The following is a 17861-nucleotide window of genomic DNA, read 5'->3' on the forward strand; positions in this document are numbered from 1 at the left end:
TTAAAACTCAACCGGCAGGATCTTCACGTTTTCCCTGAAACAGGGGAACACGGGCTCAGTGAAAGAGTGTATGATGGTGTGTAAGTGTGCTTTCCCTTCAAGATCATAAAAGGACAGCTTTCCTTGGTCATACGCTAACAGCACCATGATTTTGTTGAGGACGGGCGGCTTAGCTACCAGCTTCCAGTCGTCCTTGGGAGTTATTTCGTGGAGCCAGTCCGTACAGCCATATTTGTAAAGACCCCACACGTCACCGGCTAGGGTCGCGACACCGGCAGCCCAGTACCCGTCCACCTCTACCTCCCAGCTGTGTCCCCCAGAGGAAATCCCTTCATATCCAAGGACGGACCAGCGGTCACCTTTCCCACTCTCTGGGATGTCCGGGACCTGCTCACTTCCGTTATTCCGACTCACACTTGATAAATCCTCCGATATAGTCACATTTGCGCAGGCAGTGTTAGGGTTTAGAATGACGGGACCTGCACAGAGATATTAATTAGGGATGGGTATCGTTCACCTTTTAATCAATACGATACCTTTTTCGATACCTGGGAATCGATACGATACCTTTTTCAATACCATTTTCGATACTTTTTATTTATTATTATTATTGTGGGCTCGCCTGGAAGGCGAGCACACGTATGTTATCTTCATTATTTATTTCTATCTATACTATACTAGTCAGTATCCTCAAAACTTTGGCGCGATTCATCTCCTAAACGCTTACACCTTTCAACACCATTCAAATTTTTATGTGTTCAGCTTACTGAGGACAAGTGTGCGTGTATTTTTCATTTTGAAATGTTTTGTAGTATAATTATAAAAAAATAAAAATGTTTAACTTTAAGCACCCAATGCATTTTCAATGGGTTTAGACAGAGTGAGACAGAGGAAAGGGACCCATGTTTATATTAAGTCGCTGTGGCTGCAATATTCACACTTCAGATATGCTATTTATATCAATGCGTTCACACAGGTCTGCTGTCTGATTTGATCCAAATGTCTAAGCTGTGTGATGTATAAAACTATAGTTATAGTTAAAACTATAAATAAATGTCCCTCTCCACTCTACTGATTGACACAGCTGTGATTAAAGGCTTGGCTGTCATTGGCTGTTCTGTGGTGATGTAGCCTTACATAAGTCGGCCCTGCAGTGACAATGCGAAAGTCTCGGCAGATACGTCTTAATGTAAGGCTAGTGGTGCTGCAAAGTAACCAAGTACATTTACTCAAGTATATACAAACAAGTACTTGTACCTACAGTACAATTTTTAGGTACTTTTACTCTAATTTCCATTTTTGTTACTTATACTCTACTATAAATACAGCATTTGACAGCTTCAGTTACTTTTTATTTAGCAGATTTTATTATTAATAATAATAATAATTATTAACACGCACGCACGCACGCACGCACACACGCACACACACACGCATACACACACACTGACACACAAACAACTGTTACTGTGTTACTGTGGAGACGTTTGCTTGTATTTGTCTTTGACACATGTTTTGTAGTGTTTTAGAAATTTAACTTAAAAAGAATAAGGTTCCCGGGCGATGGGCTTTACAGTATATATCCTAGAACCCGCAGGGGCACTCTGTGTGGTTGTTGTTGGTTGTCAGGGAGATATCACAACCAATGCATTTCCAAATCAGACGATCAACCGAAGTGGACCCACCTGGCAAAACCACACCCCAAACACTTTAAAAGCCATGAATTTCAGCCTGTCTGCATTTGAATCCTAGTATATCCCATATGCATTTGGATCAGCATGTCCCGTACTGTATACCAACTTTTACTTTACACTTTTGTTACTTATACTCCACTGCAATTGCATTTGGCAGCTTTAGTTACTTGTTACTTTGCAGATTTTATTATTAATACAAAACATACGGTAGATGAATCACGTAGAAGCTGATCTACAATGTGACATTGCGACATGTTGTGATCTTGTAGATCTGCTGTTTTTAAAAAGCTTGTCAATATTAGGACCATCTGCGTACTATTACTTTGATGTGGTTTGCTGGTTTGCAAAGTGTAGTTCAGGGACCCCTAGGACAGACACACACACACACACACACACACACACACACACACACACACACACACACACACACACACACACACACACACACACACACACACACACACACACACACACACACAGGTTCCCCATCTTTCTTCCCAGGCTTTAAACAGCCATAACTTCAGTTCCCAACATGCTACTGGTCTCGAACTTTTGTTGTTGGTTACCCGTCCACATATTTTAATTTTATTTTGATTTAATTGTCCATACCTTTAAAGGACCAGGTCACCTCTGGGACAACCAGATCTTATTTTATTGTTGTGTGGGACACGATCAACACAATCCTGTAATTTCTTGTGTTCAATCTGTGTTTTTAGATATTTTATTATTTCAGCATGCTACAACTGGTCATATGATGCTTTGTAGCATGATATTGCATCATCTCATGCATCATATGATGCAAAATGCATCATATGACCAGTTGTAGCATACTGAAATACTAAAATATCTAAAAACACAGATTGAACACAAAAAATAACTCAACATTGTGTTGATCGTGTCCCCACACAACAATAAAATAAGATCTGGTTGTCCCAAAGGTGACCTGGTCCTTTAAGTTCATGTAATAACACTGCTTGTCTACATTGTATTTGCATTACCATTTTACGTCAGTAAAATGAAAGAGAGCATTGCCTGGGAACTTGACACTTTTACTATTATTGTTTTGGGTTGGAATCGAGCCCACACTGTTTCGAAGGAACAGTATTTCTAGTTATAATTATTATTTGCCTTTTTCTATGGGCTATTTTATAGGCGTTGGATCATTATCATAATAATAAACATTATAGGCTATTGTCGGCTATTTTCACAGTAACGAGTGTAGCCTACTAAGCAGTTTTTAACTTTCAGTAGCCCAACTGTTACAGATGCGACCGGCAAGGGGTGCATTCAAAAGTATCGAAACAAGGTATCGTTCGTTTTTACGTGAACCGATACTCGATAGTATCGACGTCAGTGAATCGATACCATTAAAAGTATCGCCGACGATACCCAACCCTAATATTAATTGATAAATAAAATCAATAGTGCCAATACAAATCATAGGGTACATAGCGTCACTGCTGGGCAGAAACCTTGTATCTCCAAGTTTCAAATTTGTACGTTTTTTTCGCAAAGTAAAGCCCTGCTTCATCAGACAAGGCTGTCGCACAAAAGTTGTGAAAACAGCAGATCTACAAGCACACAACGCCTCGCGCTGTTTTCACTAGTTTAGTTCATTTTTTTTAAATGATATAAAAAACGAATGGTTTTAGACAGGTTTCCACCCGACAACGACGATACGCTATATACCTGAGACAAATCTGACTCAGGTAACAATCACGGAATGTGTTGTATGAATTGTGTCATTGCTTACGGTATTGGATGATCCCCTTCATCTTGCTCCACACCTTGAATTGAACATTTCCCTGGTGTTTGGCCTCGTTGATCAAGGTTCCTGGTGGAATTTGTGGAACGGGCAACATGGCCTGGCCCTGGGCTCTGGAATGAATATTCACAGTTATTGTTCAGCACAGAACTGGAGAAGTTCAGAGTGCAGAAAGGGGAACAGAGACATGCTGACTTGCCTCTTAATGGTCGTCTTGAAATTCTGTGAAGAAGAAAGTAAGGTTACAAATGTTAAGTTCTTATTTGGTCATTTTGGATTCCAATCTCGCCATGATTGGAGAATAAAAATAACATTCGTAAAAGGTAAAAGCGTTTACAAGCATGAAAGGGACATCTTCGGCTATCAGCTGCTCTTCTAGGAGTTTGAGGGTGTTTGAGATGGAGGATATCTCTGAGTTCAGGTTGTCGATCTGGATCTGGATCCTGAGACTATTCTGCCTCTCGTCTGTCCGCAGCGCATCGATCCTAGAGGCTTCCTCTGCTCGCAGGAAGCGGTACATTTTCTCAAAGTCCTCTTTGATTCTCTTCTCTGTCTGCTGGGCCTGGAGCTGAAACCATTGAGATGAGGACAACTACATGGCATGCGTAATAAACTATTCAACGCTTACTGTCTCTATTACATAGTCATAAATATTCATGGCTTTTAAGCTGTGACATCATTTTGTAGGCAGAGGAGAACTCTGCCCCCAGAGCATTTTTGGTCCCTCGCTATTTCAACAGATCCGAGACAAAAATAACGACTAAAGTATAATTCTAACACTTTCCTTTCAACAACAAAGAGAAGAAAAATGTGTAAATAGTAAAAATAGTAAAAAGATTCACGGAAACTGGGGGCAGAAATTCTCCTCTGCCTACAAAATGATGTCATACTTAACAAATGGCTGCTGTATGTGGAGCTAGAGTGAACTGAATTTCCATTACAGTCAACCTTACAGACAACCTTACAGTTCAGACGTTCACACTAAAGTTACCAGTAACTACTAGAGTAGTTCAGACAGACCCAGAGCAGTCTAACTGATGATGTTTTGCTAATCGACACAATATGGGGTTACTGAGCTAGGCTTCACTTCATTACTGTGACCTACCTTGATGAGCCTTGCGATTTTGTCACATTCGCCTTTTAGACGCTCACATGTCGCCTCGTTGGTCCTTAAATGCTTCTGTGTCGCTCTGAGTTTAGTCTGCAATGACAGATTGTAAACTTGCATTAACTAGATTTTGTTGAAGACACAAATAAGGTCTATTTTCAAATTAGCCTGCATCAGTAGCATTTTGGGTTCTGATCCGGTTCAGGAGCGGAAACAACGTGGTTGTAGTAGTCATCAGACGGAAGTACCAAATCGGAAAAGGTTTTAACCTAAAATAATTCCCCGTGCTCCAAGGCATAATTTTAGGGCCTACCCAATAAACACCTTGATGCGGCGTAGTTTTGCTTATTTTGGAAAAGTTCATTTGGTAGAGTATATCCATCTTTTAGTCCAACTCGTAGCGACTGGTAAGACACACTCCTCCAGCATTTAAATATAGGGATTGAGGAAACAAACAGGGGGACCAAAACAAAGCTTCATCTGCCTGTTTCCGGTTTAGGCCACGCCTAGATCGGATCACATGGCCTGTTTAAAATAAACCAGGATTTCCTCCTGAGGTGGGAAGTCTGGTGATGCGAGGTTATTTTCAAATAAACACAGGGCTCCCACGGTCATGAAATTCCTGGAAATATTTTGTAAAAAAATATTTTTTCCAGTACTGGAAAAGTTTTGGAATTGATCAAGGGTCTTGGAAGGTCCTGGAAAAAAATAGCTATGCATTGTCTTTAGTTATTGATTGTGTTAATACCTCTGAAATGACAAATTAAACATTGGCCAAATTGTCAAATATTAGAGGCAGAAATTGTGAAAATAGCAGATCTGCATGCTCACAACGCCTCGCAACGCCTCGCAACGCGAGGCGTTGTGAGCATGTAGATCGGCTATTTTCACAATAGAACCGTATTATACAAAATTCCTCAACTCTTAGTGCTCGTCAGGGTGGGGGCGGTCCCCAGTTCAAATATGATTATTTCGGGGGTCACGGCCTGAAAAGTATGCCATACACTACCTGTCTTTGGGCATTGCATAGGAGTAAGCGACTCGTTATTGAGCTGAATTGTTATATAGTCCTGGAAATTGGGTTAAATATTCTGGAAAAGTTTTGGAAATTAATTGGTAAAGATGTGTGGGAACCCTGTAAACAGCCCTCACCTTATGATCCTGCACAGCTTCACTGAGGGGCTCACAGTTGTGTGTCTTATGTCGTTTCGAATCCCTACAAACCTCACAGATAGGCTGCTGATCATCCACACAGAAAAGCTGGAACATTTCACCGTGAAGCCTGCAGAGATCCTCGCGTTCCGTGGAAGCTCTCTGACTTTTCTCCTCCCGCAAGTTGTCGGAGAGATTCTTCAGTGCCAGGTTGCGTGGCGGTTGACGCATTAGAAACACCTTCTTACAGACAGGGCATGTCTTGGTTGAGCTCCGTCTCCACCAGTCCTGAAGACAGCCCTTGCAGAAACTGTGACCACACAGCAAGACCACTGGGTCCCTAAAGATGTCACAGCACACAGGGCAGGTGCATTCTACCTCCGAGAGAGACAGAATCGTTGCCATTGTGTTCTTGTGTGGCTTTTGTCGTCGTATCTCTTCCTGCTCGGTACTCAACTTCCTTGTTTATATTGTACATATTGTACAAGGAAGTATGACTATGAACTAACTCTCACAACTTACTTTCACTTTAGAAGGCTCTCTTGCAGTAGCCCACGAATAAGAAACATATGGGCCTTTCTGTATAATTTGTCCCTATTTTCCTGGCCTTAAATTAATCTACTTACTTATTAGAAAAGAGACCAGACACATGCACGCACGGACCCGTTCCTGCCATCCTGGTGAATCATGACCATAAAACCTTTCTGTGAAAAAAAAGAGAGAAATTGATTTTAGGCTTGCGTAGAGAAGTCTTCAGCACACGTGATAAATACGAATTTCACTCTAAAACCTTAACTATATCTAATAAGAATATGATTCCAGAACGATGATGTGCAGATGTCAAAGCGTTCATTTTAGAAGGCAGTAACAGCATAATCCAAGAATGACAAACAGCATAGGCATAGCAAAAGCCTGTAGGCCTACAGGATACAAAAGAGAGCCAAAAAAGACCCTGACCTCACCGGAGTGACAGCCAGGTTGCTGTGTCTTCTTCATACCTACAGTTTAAATACCATAGGCCTACAGTACATTTACAACAGTAAGACATTAAAAGGACTGGTCTGAGATTCAGACAATCTATATGACCTAAATGATCCCCTGCCCTTTTATCCGTCTGTAAAAAGTGCCCTCTCCAGACCATGAATGCAGTTTTTACAATGGTGAAATAAATGCAAATTCCCTCTTTCCATGGCATACCCTTTCCTGAAGGCAGCATTTAAGATAATTGCCTTGTCCAAACTCTCCTGGACTTGAACGCAGCATCTCATGTTGAAAGAATTGCCCTCTCTATGTAGAAATCAAGCATTGAAAATAGCCGACCTCCAAGCTCACAGTGCGTCACAGCGCGACATGTTGTGAGCTTCGAGGTCTGCTATTTTCATCAAAAGGCCCTTTTAGAAATTTCAGCCCCTGCATGCCTCTCTAACATTCTCTGCATGTCCCTGTTTACTGTGTCGTGTCCTGACCTGACTAGCCCAGCCCTGAGGAGTTATGCACTCCGACTGTGCACTTTTCTAGTTTGTTTAATTCTTTTTCATTTTCATGGACTATTCAACTGGCCCCCAATGGTTCTTTGTCCAAAACCAACATTCCAACAATGTTTTCCAAGTTTATAGTATCTGGCTATTTAATTGAAGAGCAGTAAGAGTGGTAAGATACACAAAAACAGTTTTTTCCCCTCAGCCGCCAGGCTGCTTGATGACGCAGGTTTCCCTTCTTCCCTTGCCCCCTAGGGATACCAGAACTATGACTTTTGCACTACTGGACTGAACACTACTGCACTTTACTATAATATTTATTTTATTTATTTTCTTGCACGGTGTTGTTGTGTTGTTGGTTTCATGTTATATGTGAAAAAAGGAAGGATTGAATGCACACCTGTAATGTTGCCGAAACAAATTCCTATGTGTTTTACACAATGGTAAATAAAGGAATCTGAATCTGAATCTGAATCTCCGACTGTGCACTTTTCTAGTTTGTTTAATTCTTTTTCATTTTCATGTACTATTCAACTGGCCCCCAATGGTTCTTTGTCCAAAACCAACATTCCAACAATGTTTTCCAAGTTTGTAGTATCTGGCTATTTAATTGAAGATCAGTAAGAGTGGTAAGATACGCGTGTTGCATAATATTATATTAAAATTGCAGCATAAAGTAGTTGTCACAAGTACTTATTATGCCTCTACAGAGGTTAATTGTCTTATGTCATATATTTCTTTTTGTTGTATTTTGTCTTAATTTAGTTTCTTATGGCATACAGCTCATGAATATCAAAAATCCATATCTCAAAATATTACAATATTACACGAGACAAGGATTTATAATACAGGAATGTCAACCTTCTGAAGTCAGAGTTGCTTGATGTCCAGTGTGAGGTTTCCGTGATGATTTGGGATGCTATGGCATTTGCTGCTTTTTTTATACAATATTCATGTTTTAAAGATGGATCTGTTTATGAAATAGGGGATGAAGCAGTGTCCTATAAGCACAATGACCCTGGTTCAAATCTACCTTTTGGAACATTTTCACTTTGTATCTATAAATGCTAAGTAATTAGTTGCCACATATCGCCCATGTGTCACAGGTTCAAAGCTAAGGATGGGTATATTTTTCCCCAAGGCTGAAATTCTTTACTGAAGAGCACGCAAGACAACTGATAAAGTATGAGCCATGATACAGTGCTAAGATGCTCAACTTCTGAGACTGTAGAAGTTGAAAGGCAGAGTGAGAGTAGTAAAAACAAAAAACAGGTTGAGTATTTTTTTGAATTTTGTACCTGGCTCTAATCAGTGAAAAGCACATTACATTCTTGGTTGCATCCTAAATGCCAGTATGGCTCAAGAGATAAAGCATGGAGTTTATACAATTAAGCCTAAAGTATAATTTTTAAACAGTAAGCTACTATGTAAGGGTATTCACACATCCATTGGATTCTGGTGCAGGTGTGTTGGACAGTACACACTGACGCAATCATGAAAAGATATTTCATGAACAAAAAATCCCACACTTTGCTCTTGCTCAGCTGCTCATCTTTATTTCAACTGACAGGACGTTTCGGTCCCCCTGGACCCTCTTCAAGAGTGTCTTACAGCCATTGTGCACCCCTCTCATATATATACACTCCCCTTCTTGTTCACAGGTGTGAGACAATCTCACTCTTCTCGAGGAGTGTCTCTCAGTGATTGTCTCTCACCTGTGTGTGGTTGATGACAACCCTACACATACAATTAGGTCTATATTTACATTATTTACCAAAACTCTACATTTCAGAAATTTGAACATCGGCTTTACAGCTTTCATAAAACATTCCAAACTCTGCAGTATAATCAACAAGTGTATCTTGGATGCACCATCTATAAACTTATTTCATATTCTCCATAGTCTTCAATAATCCCACATTTCTTTACAGCATTACATGCCACGGAATCTCATCATTCAGTCCTTTAGGGCATAGTGTTTGTAAGGTGTAAATCCAATAAACCTCTCTTTTGTTGAGGATGTCATCTTTATTCCCCCCTCTCTCTGGTAGAGTCACTTTTTCAATACCCTGGAACTTGAATGATGAGATATCATGCTTGAAGTCATTGAAATGTACTGCTACTGGATAGTTTCTATCATTTCTCCTTATGGTGCTTTTATGTTCACTCATTCTTTGTTTTAACTGGCGTGATGTTTTACCAACATAGACCAGCCCGCATGGGCATTTGATCAGATATATGACATGAGTAGTAGTACAAGTGATGACATCATTGATAGAATATTTTCTCCCTGTATGGGGATGAGAAAAACAGTTACCTTTGACCATATTGTTACATTGGGCACATCCTCTACACTTGTAGCAGCCAGGGCTTGACGCACCACAAGCCCTGAAAACTAAACTCCAAACAGCCCAAAATAAACGAATTAGGGTCCTGCTTATCCTTCCCTATCAGACTCACCTCACCGCTACTCACCAGTTAAGAGTGGGGTGGCTCAGAGTAGATGACAGAGTACAGCAACTTGCAATGGGCCTGGTGTACAAGATACACTACACCACTATGATACCCAAGTACCTTTCAAAATACTTTATAAACATTAAGGATGTCCATAATTACAACACCAGAGGCAGCGCCACAGATCACTTTCAACCCAGAGTCAAAACCAACAAAGGGTCAAACTCTTTTTTCTGCTATACCACCAAAATGTGGAAAGCCTTACCGAAGGCCATAAAGGAGTGTGGATCACTAGCATCCTTTAAAATTGCCCTGAAAAACCACTTACAGGCAGCAGCCGTTCGCAACTGGTAAAAAATGAACCTAGCCCAACCCTACCCTCCCCTGCCCCTTCTTTGTATATACTGTTTGTTTTAGACTTACTGTCTTTTTTTTTTGTTTTTCTTTACATATCTACTGCATAGTACTGTGTTCTATTTGTCTGTCATCCAATGTTATATGAGATACTTCAATGGTTTCCAGTGGAAATGAGCTTAGTCTTTTCATGGATCTCCTTTTAGTAGACCTTGTACCAGTGAACTGTACCGTCATGAAACTGTACCTTTTCCTATGCAAACTTCTAATAAAGTCTTCAATCAATTGGGGAGAGTTTTCAACAAAGTCTGTGTACTTTTTTTGTCTAATTTTATATTGGCATGTACAAGACTATCTCCAAGATTGCAACCTTCTAAATACTATCAGAGGTGGATCTTTCAGATCTTCTGAGCTGGATCTGATGATAGTATGTGCCAATGTTTTTTTTATAATAGGTCCCAATGTATAACTGTTGGGGGTGTAAGTTGTACTGAACATTATTGAATATTTATTTTTGTTTGGAATCTTATTTTGTCTTGATTTCTGCAGGGCCATTTGATAAGCTTCTTCCACACAATCTTCTGGATAATCTCGTTCTAGAAATCTTTGTTTCATGTCTAGTGATTTCTCTATTTAATCTTCAGTAGTGTGACAGATACGCCTCAGTCTAAAGAATTGACTTCTTGGTAAACCACGCTTGAGGGGTGTGGGATGATAGCTATTGGCCAGCAACAGGGTGTTTCGATCTGTATCTTTTCTATACAGGGTGGTACATAGTGTACCCGATTTCTTCTCAACCCACATATCAAGGAAATGTACTCTATCTCTTGCATATTCTATTGTAAACTTCAAATTGGGGTCTTTCCCATTGAGAAGTGTTAGGGTTAGGGTTAGGGTTAGGGTTCAGTTCATCTGTGCCCTCTTCAGAAAGACAGAAAATGTCATCTATATATCGGTACCATTTAATAATTTTGTCAAGGAATGGATTCTCTGTGGGATTATAAACAAACTTTTCTTCAAAGAGACCAACATATAAATTGGCATAGCTTGGAGCTAACAGTAAGCTACTGTCATATAATGTATTTACCAGTAAGACTCCCTAATCGGGAGATAAGCGACCGTAGGTCACTTATCTCCACAAATAGGGCAAAAATGTGTTTTGCCAAAATCTTCCTGATCCATGTTGATGACATGAGTGTAGACATACTGTGTAGTGATTTTCGTGATTTTAGGGCAAAATCTGTAGGAGCAGTGTCCAAAAATGTGTTTTTAAAAATCGGCCTGGAGGTGGCGCTATATGGGAGAGATTCATGTTGATGGGATGAGTGTAGACATACTGTGTACCGATTTGCGTGATTTTAGGGCAAAAATTGTAGGAGCAGTGTCCAAAAATGTGTTTTGCAAGAATCGGCCTCATGGTGGCGCTAGAAGAGGGCCATGTGAGAAATGAGGGGTGGGGTCTCCGCGCCGGCAAGGCGGACGAATAGGTACCGGCCCCGGCTGTCCCGGTCGCTCCTAGCCGGAGTTACGGCATTTTATGTGAGCTGCAGTGTAGGGGGTCCTCCACTGGGGGCGCCACCACTTTTGCATCCGTTCTGGAGCACCAAGAGTGGGTGGTCCCCGGGAATTCCCCGTGAGCAGCCCCGTGGGGGTGGTCATTTGGTCAGTTTAGCACATTTGGTCATTTTTTACATCTGGGGGTCCCCCAGGGACCTGGGGGTCCCTGGAGCTCCGGGGGTCCTTGGAGGTTGTAGTTTGGCAGGTAAGGAAGGTGTGTGCAAAATTTTGCATGGATCGGGGCAACGGTTGCGGAGATATGAGCAGGGCAAGAGTGTGACGTGTGAGGTGTGACAGACAGACTGACGGACACTTTGTGCTACACTATTGCATGACTTAATGTGTTATGACACAGTATAACCTTTTTATATACCAGTAAGACTCCCTAATCGGGAGATAAGCGACCGTTGGTCGCTTATCTCCACAAATAGGCCAAAAGTTTGTTTTACCAATTATCAAGACATACGGGCAGTTGACAGTTTGCCATGGTTACTCATTGAAGTTGAATCTCCATATATGGAGATAACCTACGCATCACACGAAAGCTGGTTGCACACTGCTGCGTTTTTCGTTGCGAAATGCGTTTTTCAGGGCAAGGAGAGAGAGAGAGATAGAGAGAGCAAGGGACCGAGTGGTGCGCGAAACGGGCGTCAGTGTGCAAACGTGATTGACATAACGTGAGGTTGATTTTTTTATTAACGCTATCCGAAATTCACTCCGATATTCGCCCCGAAAAACGCAGCAGTGTGCAACCACCTTAAGTCTGACCTCACCAGCCCATATTTGGGCATGAGCAACTTATGTCTCCATATATGGAGATATGATGACATCACACAGTCCTCAGCCGATGATGTGGCGTGATGTCATACAATACACAAACGAGCCCTACAGTATAAAGGGGCAATTCTTGCCAGGAAAGAAGCATTTATTCAACTCAGACCTTATCGCCAGGGTTGGCTTATAGCAGCTGTCGGTAGGACCATATATGGATTCTGTTAGTGTGGATCTCCTAACAGGGCATCATCTGGGATACAATCCCTTTTATGCCCATATATGGAGATCCCTAACAGAATCCCTTTCATGCCCATATATGGAGATCCCTAACAGAATCCCTTTTATGCCCATATATGGAGATCCCTAACAGCATCCCTTTTATGCCCATATATGGAGATCACTAACAGCTAACAGAATCCCTTTTATGCCCATATATGGAGATCCCTAACAGAATCCCTTTTATACCCATATATGGAGATCCCTAACAGAATCCCTTTTATGCCCATATATGGAGATCCCTAACAGAATCCCTTTTATGCCCATATATGGAGATCCCTAACAGAATCCCTTTTATGCCCATATATGGAGATCCCTAACAGAATCCCTTGTATGCCCATATATGGAGATCCCTAACAGAATCCCTTTTATGCCCATATATGGAGATCCCTAACAGAATCCCTTTTATGCCCATATATGGAGATCCCTAACAGAATCCCTTTTATGCCCATATATGGAGATCCCTAACAGAATCCCTTTTATGCCCAGTTGGTTGCTAGGGTAAAAAAAACATGGTTGCTATGGTAAACAGTTGGTTGCTAGGGTAAAACCATGGTTGCTAAGGTGGTTGCTAACGTACACTAACAGACCAGCAACAACAGACTGTTGCCACAGCAACGTACACAAAGGTTTGTGTACACGTGGATGTCATACTGAAGATATATGACATCACACCGTACACAAACAAAGGTGTGACGTGTGACGGACGGACGGACGGACGGACGGCCGGTGGAGGTTTTCATAGTAAACTGCTCCCTGACGGTCGCAACAATTTCCAAATGCAGAACTTTTGACAAAAAAAGTAGTTTTTGCATCAACTCCTCCAATGAATGTAATGTAGTTGGCACCAAAGGTGAAATTGAAAACTGAAAATGAGACAATAAGCCTGCATGACATTAATAAAAACAGTAGGCTATACTAAGAATATAGGGTTTAAGTGGTTAAACATGTACCATGTGCCACAACAGGAGAAACCAAACATCAAAGGGTTATTTCTAAGCTCATAACCTGTACAGTATATTACCTCTTCCTTTCTTGTGATTTCAGGCAGCAGACTGGATGAATTGCAGCACATTGCTGCCTCCCACAGGTCAGTTGTAGAATGCAGTTTGTGACTCAGAGGCCTGGAGAGAGGCAAGGAACTCAAGGACTGCTTTCACAGTCCTTGGCTGGTTGTCAGTCAGTGATCCCACTGGAGGCTCTTCAGCGTTACAATACGTAACTTGTGGGCTCACTTGACACTGCTGCATGCATCCTCTTTCTTTCTGCTGTGAAACAGCTGCTCTCCACGAGGACATGAGTCCCATCTGGATGTTTCCCCATCTTTGCCAGGTCCTGTGCCAGTCCACAGTGCCCCAGTCTTAGTTTAGTTAGTTACCAAAACAAGGCTTCCTAATTCAATTGTTTCTCGTCAAAAACATAAATACTACCCAAGTAATGCCATCCTAAAGTATAGCCTACCCCTTTTCTCATATTAGTTTCTTAGTTTCAGATGATCAAAACTATAGCATGTACATTTGCGGTCCACACCTAAGTCATCTACTGTGACTTTAAAACAATGTCTTTTATTATTTTCAACTAGTTTCTCAAACATTATTATGACCACAGCTCCTCTTTGATTGGATGAATTATAGTGGCACTACTACTACTGTAACTTGGTTTTAATGAATACAAATACATTAATCCAATCTGTATGGTAGAGTATGTAAATACAATAATGTACAATTGAGGTGGTTGTATTTTGTCTCCCTGTTCTTCTGTTGAGACATTTAGATCGTGTCAAAGGTCGTGTCTCACCTAGCCTGCGGGGTAGAGGTAGATAGATCTCCTGGCTGAATAATAAATAATAATACATTTTATTTATAAGGCGCCTTTCAGGGCCTCCAGGTTGGGGGTTGGGCGTGGGGGCAACTTCCCCATCTTGTAAAAAAACGGTAGTTACAGAAACGATGACAAATGAAAACCAAATCACACACCTGGTCGAGGAAGGTGCCCCAGCAGTTGGGACTATGACGCGTCCCGGCCAAACCCGCAAGGGCGCTGTGAAGCCGACACACCTTCTGACACCAAGAAAATCCATTCCTATGGGGACATGGAACATCAGAACCATGTTCCAGGCTGGCAAGGCTGCAACAGTCGCAAAAGAATTGGAGCGCTACAATCTCTCAGTCCTGGGACTGGCAGAAACAAGATGGACACAGTCGGGGGAGGTCAAATTGGCCAGTGGGCAGTCCATTATTTACTCTGGACATGAAGAGGAGGGAGCGATTCATACAGAGGGAGTGGCCATTATGATGACGAAGGATGCCAGAAAGGCTCTAACTGCATGGAAACCCATCAACTCTCGCATCATCTCTGCAACCTTCAACACTAACAACAGGAGAGTGAAAGCCCACATAATCCAGTGTTATGCACCTACCAACGACGCAGATGATGAAGTCAAGGCCAGGTTTTATGACAGCTTAAACCACCTACTCAATAGTATAGGAGCCAGAGACCTCGTTATTCTGATGGGGGACTTTAACGCCAAAATTGGAGGCCAAAATGAGGGATACGAGGCAGTGATGGGAAAACATGGCGTGGGGAAAATGAATGAGAATGGCGAGATGTTTGCAGAGACCTGTGTCAACAATAATCTAGTCATTGGAGGTAGTGTGTTTCCCCATAAAACAATCCACAAAACAACTTGGGTGTCACCAGATCATGTCACAGAAAATCAAATTGACCACATCTGCATCAGCAAAAAGTTCAGAAGAGCCATGGAGGATGTTAGGACAAGAAGAGGGGCAGATGCAGCCTCAGATCACCATCTCCTGGTAGGGAAATTCAAGCTAAGGTTGAAGAGATACCATCGGGCCAAAGGTCAAAGAGCAAAATACAACACTGAATATCTCAGCAATGCTCAAGTAACACAGCAGTTCAAAGATATCCTCATAGAGAAAAACGCAGAACTACAGCTAAGAGAGAGGGTAGATTGGACAATAGATGAGGAGTGGGAGCACATAAAAGCTGCTTGGAGCTCAACATGTGACGAGGCCTTGGGGAGAAGATCGCAAAAACACAAAGAGTGGATAACACCAGAAACCCTCAACATTATCCAGCAGAGGAGAGAGCTGAAAGAAAAAGTGAACATCACAAGGACAAGAGCAGAAAAGGCACTGGCACAACAGGAGTACAACAGGTGCCATAAAGAAGTGCGGCAGAACATCAGGAGGGACAAGAGAACACAGATAGAGAGGCTAGCTAAGGAGGCAGAACTTGCAGCTTCTCAAAAGAACATGAAGGAATTATATAACATCACAAGGAAGCTGTCTGGAACATATCGACACAGCAACAAACCAATTGCAGACAAAAACGGCCAACTGCTTTCAACCCCGGAAGAACAACTCGAAAGATGGGTAGAGCACTTCAAAGAGGTTCTGAACAGACCACCACCAGCAGAACAGACGTATATTCCTAAGGCCAGGATACCACTCAAAATCAAATGTGACAGACCAACAAAAACTGAAATAAAAGCTGCAATCAAGCAACAGAAAACCGGCAAGGCTGCTGGCCCTGACAATATTCCACCTGAAGCCCTTAAAGTGGACATAAACACATCCACCAACATGCTCTACAACCTCTTTGGGAAAATTTGGGAAGAGGAAAAGACACCCACAGAATGGGCAGAGGGGCACATAGTGAAACTGCCAAAGAAAGGTGACCTAAGGAAATGCAACAACTACCGTGGGATCACCTTACTTTCTGTGCCTGGTAAGATCTTCAACCGGGTCATCCTCAACCGTCTCCAGGAAGCTGTAGACAAAAGGCTCCGGGACCAGCAAGCAGGTTTTAGGAAAGACCGCTCATGCACAGATCACATAGCAACACTACGCATCATCATCGAACAGTCTATTGAATGGAACACGTCCTTGTACATCAACTTCATTGACTTTGAGAAAGCTTTCGACAGTTTAGACAGGGCAACACTATGGCAACTAATGGACCACTATGGAATCCCCACCAAGATCACAAACTTAATTAAGAACTCATACGATGGAAACTCATGCAAAGTCATGCATGCAGGTCAGCTTTCCCAGAGCTTTGATGTCAAGACGGGCGTCAAGCAGGGATGCCTGCTTTCACCATTCCTGTTCCTCCTGGCAATTGACTGGGTCATGAAGGAAACAACTGAGGGGAGGAGAAATGGAATTCAGTGGACAATGTGGGAACAGCTGGATGACCTGGATTTTGCGGACGACATAGTGCTCCTCTCACATACACAAACACAAATGCAAGAGAAGACAGACACACTCTCACAGACTGCAATAAAACTCGGCCTTGCTCCCAATATAGCAAAGACAAAGGTGATCAAGATCCACGCCAAAACCACCAACCCAATCCTTATGAACAACACTGCCCTAGAGGAGGTACTATCTTTTACTTACCTAGGCAGTGTTGTGGACACCACCGGAGGGACAGATGCCGACATAAAGAGCCGAATTAACAAGGCTAGAGTGGTGTTCAACATGCTCAGGAAGATCTGGAGCTCAAAGAACATCTCCATCAACACCAAAATGCGCATCTTTAACTCCAGTGTGAAACAGGTGATGCTGTATGGATCAGAGACTTGGCGGACAACAAAACACACAACACACAGGCTGCAAACATTCACCAACACATGTCTCAGGAGAATCCTACACATCTGGTGGAGAGACAAAGTGACCAATGTGGACCTGTGGAAAAGAACAAGCCAGGATCCCATTGACATACAAATCAGAAAGAGAAAGTGGAGTTGGATTGGCCACACCCTCAGGAAACCTGCAACAAACATCACCCGACAATCCCTGAAATGGAACCCACAAGGGAAAAGGAAAAGAGGTCGCCCCAGGAACAGCTGGAGAAGAAGTGTTGAGGCAGAAATGGCGGAGAGTGGGCTCGACTGGGGAAATCTTGAAAGAACCGCCCAAAACCGAGTGAAATGGAGATCGTTTGTCAACGGCCTATGCACCCAAGAGGAGCAAAGGGCTTAAGTCAAGTAAGTCAAAGTTTCAGGGCACTCAAGGTCGCAGAACAACAATTTTAAAACAACAATTAATACAGGAAACAATTTAAAAACAACAGTTAATACAGGAAGTCACAGTTTAAAAACAAGCAAAATAGTTTGCAGCAGAGCAACATCAGTCATGTGCCTGTCGAAACAGGTGGGTTTTTAGATGGGTTTGAAATGCAGTTTCTGATGGCAGGGGGGAGGGAGTTCCAGAGCTGAA

The 17861-nt window shown here is 42.2% G+C and overlaps 1 protein-coding gene across 1 annotated transcript; it reads right to left on the reverse strand.

Annotated features, from left to right (window-relative positions):
* On the reverse strand, positions 1-6124 carry LOC308299160 (zinc-binding protein A33-like; the record flags this gene model as incomplete). Its single annotated transcript, XM_080742878.1, has 5 exons — positions 1-479; positions 3448-3572; positions 3659-3681; positions 3797-4027; positions 5720-6124. 5 exons carry the CDS (start codon positions 6122-6124, stop codon positions 1-3), a joined length of 1263 nt encoding a protein of 420 aa, XP_080599004.1.
* Positions 6125-17861: the final 11737 nt, after the last annotated feature.

Source organism: Nannobrachium achirus, assembly GCF_963921795.1.
Source record: "Nannobrachium achirus genome assembly, chromosome: 15".
NCBI classification, from domain to species: Eukaryota; Metazoa; Chordata; class Actinopteri; order Myctophiformes; family Myctophidae; genus Nannobrachium; species Nannobrachium achirus.